At 43.8% G+C, this 10,586-nt stretch overlaps 1 protein-coding gene across 1 annotated transcript in view; it reads left to right on the plus strand.

Annotated features, from left to right (window-relative positions):
* Nucleotides 1-10,580, plus strand: part of TAF1 (TATA-box binding protein associated factor 1) — a 38,961-nt gene extending 28,381 nt beyond the window's left edge. Inside the window, 8 exon segments of the mRNA XM_015409025.1 lie at nt 687-771; nt 1,557-1,624; nt 1,714-1,830; nt 5,578-5,703; nt 6,871-6,969; nt 7,207-7,354; nt 8,414-8,591; nt 10,240-10,580. Coding sequence (XP_015264511.1) covers nt 687-771; nt 1,557-1,624; nt 1,714-1,830; nt 5,578-5,703; nt 6,871-6,969; nt 7,207-7,354; nt 8,414-8,591; nt 10,240-10,459 — 1,041 coding nt within the window. The 3' untranslated portion in view covers nt 10,460-10,580.
* Nucleotides 10,581-10,586: the final 6 nt, after the last annotated feature.

The following is a 10,586-nucleotide window of genomic DNA, read 5'->3' on the forward strand; positions in this document are numbered from 1 at the left end:
GAGGCAGGTGGATTAGTTGTGCCTGTAGTTGCATCCTGTGTTCCTCTGGGCTGTTTGGGCGTGGCCACACCATTGGGGGAGGTCACTTGAGTTTTTGGCTTGCAAGGGCACCTGTGGGCTATGATGTGTCCCCAGAAAGTTATGGCTTGCATACCTTTCTGCTGCTGACAGGGGCAGGGTGTTCTGGGCTGAAACAGCTAAGGGAGCCAACTACTCCCTGCCATGCTCTCCTGGCCTGGCCACTTCCACACTGGTGAAGGAATCTGTTCCACTGGCTGGCTGTTGGGTGGCCGCCACAGGGCTTCAATGGTGGCCAAGAGTGGTGGAGTGGCACTGAAGTACTGTGCCAGCATAATTCTTACTTACGCTGGTGAATCTCTGCTAGTCAGGTCCCTCAGTGCCTCCCTTGGGATTGCACTGTAAGGAATGAACAAGCAAATGCATGCATTGGTTCTGAAAACCACAGTTTGGGTTCTGTTGAACATTTCAGTAGGAATGGTGAGGACTCTCACAGGTAGAAGGGCACACTGGGAGGTTGTGGAATGTAGAGAAGAAGGTTGATCCTCCAGAGTATGTTGGGGTCTTTTTCTTATTGAGGGCTTTTTGCAGATCAAAGCCAGCACTTCAGGTTGCCTCCTTTAGATTTCTCCAGCATTTCACACTTACCTTGTACCTGTTCATTCCAGAATATCTCTAAGCACAAATATCAGAGCCGTGAAACCTTTCTGGATGATGTGAACCTGATCCTTACCAACAGTATCAAATACAATGGTGAGAAATGTTACTTGCTCTGTGCAGTGCAGGCTGCCATTTTGACTTGAAGAAATGCCAGGATCTGAGCCTGGCTCTTGTCAGTTAATCCTGTGGCACCTGTTAGTCCTAGTCTTGAATAAAGTATCTTGTCCTAAAATATAGTCACTGAGGGAAGCTGTCTCTTACTGTCTTGGCATCTTTGTCATACTGTTCTAGCTTGATTGCTCAGCCCTTAAACAGAGATGAGGATTGACTTTGGTTAAATTGCAAGGATTGTTAGAGCGAACTGGGATGTGGAGGCAGAACTGGTGGGGCTCAGAATTGAAGGTTCTTGCTAGTATATGTTTCCAGACCCTGTGAAGAAGCTTCTCAGGAAAGGAAGTCAGGCTTTTCCTCGGGTTGGAAGGCACATAGTATAGCTAGCATGTACCTTTAAAAACACTTCTTATTTTTTTTAATAATAATATCCAGGCTGATTAAGGGTTCTAGTAAATGCACAAGCTTTCACACTGTTACGTGTCATTTGATTGGTCATAACAGGCATTATGGAGGTTGTGTTCTGGTACATGGTACAGCAGCCTTGTTAACGCTAAGCATGTCTGGGTTTGTCAGGGCCTGGGTGGGAGATACCTTGAAAATCCTTTATGTAAGCCCCCTTGATTTGCCAGTTGAAAGAAAGGTAGCCTATAAATGAATTCCAGTTTTTAAGCACTGGAAAAATCCAGCCATTGATGAGGGCTCGAGGGAGGTAGGATGCTTTGTTCAGGTCTTTAGCTGGTGCTAAATAGAGCTTTTCATTTCAGGGCCTGACAGCCAATACACAAAAACAGCTCAAGAAATAGTAAATATCTGTTACCAGACCCTGGCAGAGGTGAGTGGCCCAGTATGTACTGTGAACCTGCTCAGAGCTTTTTCCGATGGTTAGCAATCCAACCAAGTTCTTCTCTCTTGATTTCTTAGTATGATGAGCATTTGACACAGCTTGAGAGGGATATCTCTACTGCAAAGGAAGCGGCGTTGGAGGAGGCGGATCTGGAAAGCCTTGACCCCATGACACCAGGACCCTATACACCTCAGGTGAGCCTGTCCAATACCAGCCAATCCTCTTCTGCTCTTAAGGGATGGCACCTTAGGAACTGTAGAGGTGCTTTGGGGTGTAGAAACACTTTTTTTCACCAGAGAAACTAGGACTTTCCTTCCTTGTTAAATTCTGTCTGTATCTTCCACCAGTAAACCGGTTGTGTGTTTGGGAAGGAGTCCTTTCAAGAAGATGTGTTGCATGCTTCCTAAACCACTATAACAGTGCCCTGTCTGGTCTCTACAATTTCACCTCCAAACACTTTTTGTGACTTCTCGTCCGATTTGAGCATATGGTTATGTGCTGTCTTTTCCACTGGTTTAGAATTCTGCCATGTGCTTGTCTTCCATCTCCTTTTTGTGAACACTTTGTTGGTGCCTTTTTGTTCTAATTTAGGCTTTCTTGTACCAGATGAAAACTTCTGTAGAGATTTCAAGACCCTTCTAAAGAGTATTGACTCCTTCCATTTGAGTGGAAGGAGTCAATACTCTTTAGGAGGGTCTTGTCTGTTTTATGAGCAGAGACCTCTGCTTGAGCACAGAAAGAGAGCATTGAACACATGAAGCTGCCTTTTAGTGAATTAGATCATTGGTCCATCAAAATCAGTATTGCCTAGTTAGATTGGCAGAGGCTGTCCAAAATCTCAGGTGGAAGTCTTTTCAATCACCTAAAACCTGATCCTTTCAACTGGATATGTTGGGGATTGAACCTGAGACCTTCTGTAAGCCAAGCACATGCTCTATGACCCCTCCCCTATATTATAGAGAGGGCCCCCCCGTATCCCTGCTTCCTTATGATAAATCTTGTATGTCTTTTATAGTACAGTGAGAAAATAAGCATGGCAGCACATCCTTGTGTATGCGGCCTTACTGAGGAAGATCCCTTCCTGAGGAAACTGCATGTAGGCCGGCTAGGGATGCACCAGTTTCTACTGTTCCTTGCATAACACATTAATCACCTTACCCTCCTTTGTATCCATTAACCTTGTGTGATTTGAAATGCCTGTATATGTAATCTGTGCTCAGTGTGCTGCAGCAAACATAATATGAATGCTAGGTATGAGAGACAGGTTCAAATTCCTGCCCAGTATTACCAGGTAAGGATGAGAAGAAGAATAAAAATTAACTCAAGTGGACACAGTTGTTTCCTAATACAACTCAAAGTAGATTGAGAACAGATCACCCAGACATCAGCAATCAGACCAACAAAGGTCCCGGTCACACGGCAGAGTTGCCGCGGGAGAGGCACGGATGGTGGGCGGATTATCTGGGCGTGATCACACCCCAACATCTGGGAAGTGGAGCTCACCCGTGACTTACCGCCGACAATGCGCCTTAAAAAACTAGTACCTCCAAGGTACTAGTAAACGTTTGCCACGGGCTGCCTCCAGACGTCCGTGGTGTGATCGCGCCGGCGCCGAGGAAAGGACCTGTGGTGTGCCACCGGCGCGTCTGATCGCGTAATCGCACATCAAACTGCGCCTTGGCAATTAGCCACACACACACACCCCGCGCGATATTCGGCCTGTGTGACCGGGGCCAAATTGGAGTTTTCTTAAAACTTTCTCTTTCCTATCAGTGAAATTGTTGAGGGAGTTTACCCTGGAGGTGGATAATTCCCAAAGTATCAGGTGAAGCAACACGAAGAAGGATGAAGACACAACTTTACCATCTTAACACCTACACTTTATGACCTATGTTGGAGGAGAGTAATAATCTTTTGGACTGTCTGCTAGTGAGACCAACCTGACAGTGAAGGTGGAAAGAGAGGTTTTGTAATTCATTTCTTAATATGGGCAGGACCAGATTGTGGTGGACATGTCTTAAGAGACCTTTTGTAGTAGGAAAGAGTAAGAGTCCAGTAGCACCTTAAAGACTAACAAAATTTGTGGTAGGGTATGAGCTTTCGTGAGTCACTGCTCACTTCTTCAGATGCAGCTAGAATGTGAGTCCATCTGTCCTATATATTGGAAAGTGGAGTGATTTCAGATGTCAAATGACATTAGCAGGCAAATGACAATAGCAGGTGTGACTGGGCTAGGTGTGATATGCAGAGAGGTAATAGGTGTGGAGAAATCAGCATTGGTAGTGAGACAGGAAACCTAGGTCTTGATTCAGTCCAGGTGGCTACATTGTCTTGAGATTCGCTATTAGTTGCAATTCAGTCTCTCTAATCTGCCTTTGAAATTCCTTTGTAAGATAACTGCTACTTTTAGGTCAGCAGCTGAATGTCCTGGAGGGTGAAAATGTCCCCCACTGTTTTCTGAATGTTGTGGTTTTGTGCACACGAAAGCTGATACCTTGAATAAAAAAATTTTAGTCTTAAAGGTGCCACTGAACTCAAACTTTGTTCTGCTGCTTCAGACCAATACAGCTGCCCACCTGGATCTGGTTTCTGATGTGAGACTCATGTCCATTAATTCAGCAAGTTTGGTGTAGTGGTTAAGAGCAGTGGACTTTATTCTGGAGAATTGGGTTTGATTCCCCACTCCTCCACATGCAGCCAGCTGGGTGACCTTGGCTCAGTCACTGTTCTCTCAAAGCTCTCTCAGATCCACCTACCTCATAGGTGTCTGTTGTGGGGAGAGGAAGGGAAAGATTGTAAACCTTTCTGAGACTCTGACTGAAGGGTGGGGTACAAATCCAACTCTTCCTCTTTGTTGAAGGGACTGGCCTGTTTGTCCAGTGTAGAGGGTGGAAGGGCATCGCTGACACATTGATGGCATAAATCACATTGGAGGATGAGCAAGAGTATGAACTTGAGGTTGTATGGTTGATGTTGCTGGGTTTACTTATGATGTTGCTAGGTTCTATATGAGAGCAAAGTTGGCATCTTGGTTTGTTGCAAGCCTTGGTACCAAAGTCCATTGTACTGTTAAATAGTTTATCATTGCGAGTGAGAAGCTGTTTTAGGTTAGCAGGTTGTCTGTAAGCAAGAAGAGGTCAGCCCCCCAGTGCCTGTGTGAAGAAAGTGTCACTGTCCAGTATGGGTTGTAGATCACTAAGAATGCGCTGAACTGGCTTGAGTTGTGAGCTAGAGGCGACCACCAGTGGTGTTCTGTTGTCATTTTCTCTGGGCTTGTATTGTAGCAAGCTGTCCCTGGGTATCATTCTGGCCTTTCCAATCATTTTTCTCACCATATCAGGAGGATACTGTAGTTGCAAAAATGCCTGTTGCAGATCCTTCAAGTAAGTTTCTTGTCTGAGGGTTTGGATCAGATGTCTCTATAATGTAGGGCGCGGCTATACACAGTGGATTGTTTGATGTGGTTGGGGTGGTAGCTGGAGGCAGATATGTTTGCCAATCTGTCAGTTTCCAGACACCACAGTATGGATACATGAGGGACACATAAGTACCATATTATACTGGAGGCCTTGTCCATTATATTGCTGGTCTCAGCCACTGAGACAACAGTTTCTGTTGTGCTCTTCCAGCACTCTGAGAAGTTGGGCTTAACACTTCATAAGATGGATCTTAATGGTCAAGGCCTGATCAAAGCAGACAGACAATGGTATACTCAGTCATGTATCTCAGTGGGTTATCTTGGGCAAGTCACCGACTCTTTTGCCTATATCACAGGGTTGTTGTGAATGCAACCGTTTTAAATTGATCATAGTATAATGCTGTAGAAATAGGTAATATTAAGGCAGATTAAACAAGTGGGTCAATCTGACCATCTCTTAAGAGACTCCATACAACCTTATTAATTCCTGAGAAACTGATTGATTTTTTTAAATGTACTTTAGCCACCAGATCTGTATGACACCAATACCTCTCTCAGCATGTCCCGTGATGCCTCGGTCTATCAAGATGAGAGCAATTTGTCTGCTATGGACACTCCCACTACCACCCCTGAGAAGCGGGGAATACAGGTCAGAAAGCAAGAAGTACTAAAAACAATTGGAAAAGACTGGGGTGGGGAAAAGTAGGTTAATTTCCCCTGTCAGTGGTAGAACCTGTGCAGAAATCTTAAAACAGGAAATGTAGCATTAAAAGTTTTGCACCATCTTTTAAAATCAAGTGGGAGTTAGGGTGCTGTACTAGAATTGCTCTCAGATAAGAGTTTGCCATCAAACTATTTGATAAAATGCTAGAATCTGTGGTGTTTATGGAGGCAATGCAGCAGTGATTTCGCTACAACAAGAAGGGCTGTGTTTTCCTTTCTTTTTTATAAACAATGGAAAGAGGACAACATTTCTAAAAAGAAAAATGTTATCCTATGTATGGAGTACACGGCTGTAGTGCACTTGGGTGGTCAGGCAGCCATTTAAATGAAAATCTGTGTCTGGGCTGTACTGAAGAATTTCCCAGGCAGCCCTTGTACCCTGGTGAAACCAGCTTTTTGATTCATATCTGGGTTTTAGTGGAGCATAAAAATCTGCACAACATAAATACGGAGAATGATTAGTGATTGTGGCGGTATCCATAATGTTGCTGCCTTTGTTGTAGAGAAATGACGGAGAGACAACTCATGGAGCTAAAGAGTTGCAAATATGTAAACATGTCCTGAGTAATTATAAATTATTTTTCTAACATGTTGGGAGTACATGTGGTGTGACTGGAGGTGGCTGGAGTTACATACTCACCAAGCAAACATAGAAAGTACAGGGTTGTGTCAGTCTGTCAATTACTGGACCAGCTAGTGTTCTTTTGCAGATTTAATAGGATATCAGTATGACCCCCAATTTCCCTGAAAAGCTGGCTTTTGCCATTCCAGGGAGCTTTGTTCTTATAGAGATAGCAGTGAGGCTGGGGGAAAGGAAGTTTGTTCACAGTATCATAGTTGCCCGTTTTGTAAGCCTTATGACTTGCTTTTGTGGTAGTCTTGAATGTGTGAAACCCTCAGATTCTCATGGAGGAGTATAGAAAGGCATTTGAGTGACAGAGGAAGAACCAGCGATGTACAGTCTAGGAAACTGCAGGACGTGCCACAAATCCATTGTGGATTTCTTCATTGTGGCCCGCCTGCCTAAGAGATCCTTTGTCTCATAAGTGCTTGTATCTTCCTCAATGGTGTTGTCTCTGTGTTCCTCACTCAGATGCGGCAGGGCCGAGGTAGGCTGGGCGAGGAAGACTCTGACGTAGATATTGAAGGGTTTGATGAGGATGAGGATGGGAAACCTAAGACTCCAGCCCCAGTGAGTATATTTGATCCCATCTGTAGTCTGTTGGTTAACTTCTGCCCTCATGGTAGAAGCTGTGGCAGTGCAGGGCATTTCTGAGTGATGTCAGCAGTCTGAATGTGAACCCAAACCCATCAGTTTTTAGAAAGAGATTGACATAGCTGGTGAATGATGTCATTGGTAGAGCCCCATATTGTGCGTATGTTGGCAGCATCCGGCATCCTTTTACGACTGATCATTTTACTACGACAGGAAGTGGAAGATGGAGATGGAGACCTTGCAGATGAAGAAGAAGGTTCAGCACAGCAGCCACAAGCCAGTGTACTTTATGAAGACCTGCTCATGTCAGATGGAGAGGATGATGATGGCAGTGATGAAGAAGGCGATAACCCTTTTTCATGTAAGTAACTCTTTGACTTTTGATCGAGCAGGAAGTTAGTAGTCATTAGAACAGCTTACCAGAGAAGGTTTGAAGGGCACCTTTGCTTTCCATTTTAAGAGGGCTTGGAAATAAAAAGGGCAGTTGTGACTTGGTAGAACTATGCAGAAGGGACAAACATGGCTTTTTATTGTATTGATTTTCAGGGTGGCTTGTGTCTTTATTGTATTCTGCCTGTGTTTATTTACTTAATTTCTTGTTCGTCTTTCTCATAAAGACTCAAGGTTGATCAGAGTTATAAAAGACAATGCAAAATCTTTTACAACGGACAATGCAATAAACATGGATTATGCAAATTAAAAGACCCATGAAATAGAAACAGTATACTGTGTCACATAAAGTGGATTTTTAAATTAGAGCACGCTGAAGTAGAGACATATAGCCAGTAAATGATGCAGCATAAAGGGGGAAGGAGGGGCAAAAAAACCAGTATGTCTGAATATGGTAACAGGTCTGGATTGTCCTGTGGAAGGCAGATTTGACTGTATCTAATCCATTTAGATTCTGTACCACGTTTGCTGCCCGGAGCTCCGGGGAGAAATGGTGACTCAAAATGGACTAGAATATTAATGCCCTGATCTGAATGGCCCAGGCTAGCCTGATCTTGTTGGCCCTGGTCAGTACTTGGGTGGGAGACCACCAAGGAAGTCTAGGGCTGCCACACAGAGGCAGACAATGGCGAACTCTTGCCTTGAAAACCCTACTGAGTCGCCATAAGTTGGCTGTGACTTGATGGCCCTTTTCACCAGAATATGAATATTTCTGCTTTCTCTCATGACTGCTCAGCGTATAACTGTCTTTATCAGTTGCTGTTTTTATTGAAATAAGAATGTTTTCCTAGTACATCTTTGCGGGTCTGTGATATTTAGCAAGCTTTTAAAGAATGATAAAACTGCTGAGATGGTACAGTGGAGTTGAATGTCATAATACCTCTCTGTATTGCAAGGGGAAAGAATGTATAAGGAAGGTAGTGACTAGGTTGTTGTGTCATGATTAACCTTCAGTCTTGTGTTAAAACAGCTATTCAGCTTAGTGAAAGTGGGAGTGATTCAGATGTGGAATCCAGTGCAATGAGACCTAAGCAGCCTCATGTCCTTCAAGAGAATACGCGGATGGGCATGGATAATGAAGAGAGTATGATGTCCTATGAGGGAGCAGGAGGAGAGACTTCACATGCTATGGAGGATAGCAATGCAAGGTAACTATCTTCAAGTACACTGTTGGAGCCACAAAGGGGAGAGCATAGTTATCTTAAAGACAGGATAGTAATGCTATATTTGCTATGGAGGATAGCAATGCAAGGTAACGATCGTCAAGTACACTGTTGGAGCCACAAAGGAGAGCATAGTTATCTTAAATACAGGATAGTAATGCTATACTTGAAAGCATGTCACTGGATTTTAAGGAATATTTATTGTTTATTTATTAATCACATTTGTAGCCCGCCCTCCCCGCATGTGGGCTCAGGGCAGGTAACATCACAATTTCAATTACAATAAAACTCCATTTACAATATAACCAATACAAAATATATGTAAAATTACTAATTCAAATTAAACTAAGAAAGGCGACATAACTTTCTGTTAAGTCCCTCAGCTAATAGATGGTAGTCCTAGACAATTTCAGTTGGGCCACTTTACAGGGCCGCTGTGCAGGGGAGGCCATGTGATTGGACATCCATCGCCTCAACCAAATGCCTGGCAGAACAGCTCCATTTTGCAGGCCCTGCGGAACTGTAATAGGTCCCGCGGAGCCCTGATCTCAAATGGGAGCTTTTCCCACCAGGTAGGGGCCAGGACCAAGAAAGTTCTGGCCCTGGTCAAAGCTAAAAGGACGTCCTTTGGGCCAGGGATAACCAGTAGGTGTTGCTCAGCAGAGCCCAAGGCTCTCTGGGGGCATATGGGAAGAGGCGGTCCCTCAGATATGTTGGTCCCAGGTTGCTTAAGGCTTTAAAGGTTAAAACAATCACCTTGAAGCAGATTCGGTACTCAATAGACAACCAATGCAATTGGCGAAGTACCAGCTGAATGTGCACCCATAAAGGCATCACCGTCAGCAGGTGAGCTACTGCTTTTTGTGGCAGGAATACCATTGGTTCTATCATGTAAATGCTGTGTTGATCACATCAGTACTGATGGTGCATAAATCTTGAAATATTCTTTACATTGATCTTCTCTCCCTCCCCAGGGTAACCTTAGATTTATAAATCATCAAGTTGAAACATTAAAAAAAATCCTTAAGTAATGCCTTCGAGGGTCAGGTAGGCGCACACGTATTCTGTAATGGTAATGGTCATGATCTTTTCTTAGTTTTTGTTTAGTCATACATAGCAGTGTGGAAGATTAGGTATTGTATATGCATCTCAGGAATGGAGAATTGGTATTACTGCGTAGGATTAGACACAAGAATTGTTCAGACTGCACTAAACATTACAAGTAAAAATGTATACTAATTAAAGAGAGGATACAGCAGAGTTCTGTCTTTTGTCACTGTTCATTTTACAAGTAATAAATACACAAATGTCACAGGTCCTGCTGGATAGCCACGTCACATACAGCAGTTGTGATAGTAATAGATGTGCTGTCTGGATAAATCTTCCATTTCTCAGATACAAAATGTTACAGGATTGGGGTGGGGCTGCAGCAGCAGGAACACAGGTTTGAGGGGAGGTGAGTAGATGGGGCCCTGGAAAATGGAGACAAATGTACTTTTTGTGCTAAAAACCCATTATGCATGTTAAATGGACGTGTAGCTGTGTTTGCAGTGTCACACTCCTCATCTTTCTCTGACATTTCCCATGATGTACTGCTTTACAAATAAGGTCTCATGAGTCTTTTGTTTTCTAGTTATGGCAGTTATGAGGAACCAGATCCAAAGTCTAATACCCGTGATACCAGTTTCAGCAGCATTGGGGGTTATGAGATCTCTGAAGAGGAGGAGGAGGAGGAGGAAGAACAGCGGTGTGGTCCAAGTGTATTGAGTCAAGTGCATCTTTCAGAGGATGAGGAAGATAGTGAGGACTTCCATTCCATTGCAGGAGACAGTGATTTGGATTCAGACGAATAAGCTCATCAGTGGATCAAGTGAAGTCCGCAGCCCATTTTAGGAGTTAAATTTTCCCATTCAGGACAGCCAGTGCTGCTAAGAGACTTCTTGTTCATTTTTGTGTGCACATGTATTACAAGTGAATGTA

The sequence above is a fragment of the Gekko japonicus genome, unplaced genomic scaffold, assembly GCF_001447785.1.
Source record: "Gekko japonicus isolate JY-2015 unplaced genomic scaffold, Gekko_japonicus_V1.1 scaffold19, whole genome shotgun sequence".
NCBI classification, from domain to species: Eukaryota; Metazoa; Chordata; class Lepidosauria; order Squamata; family Gekkonidae; genus Gekko; species Gekko japonicus.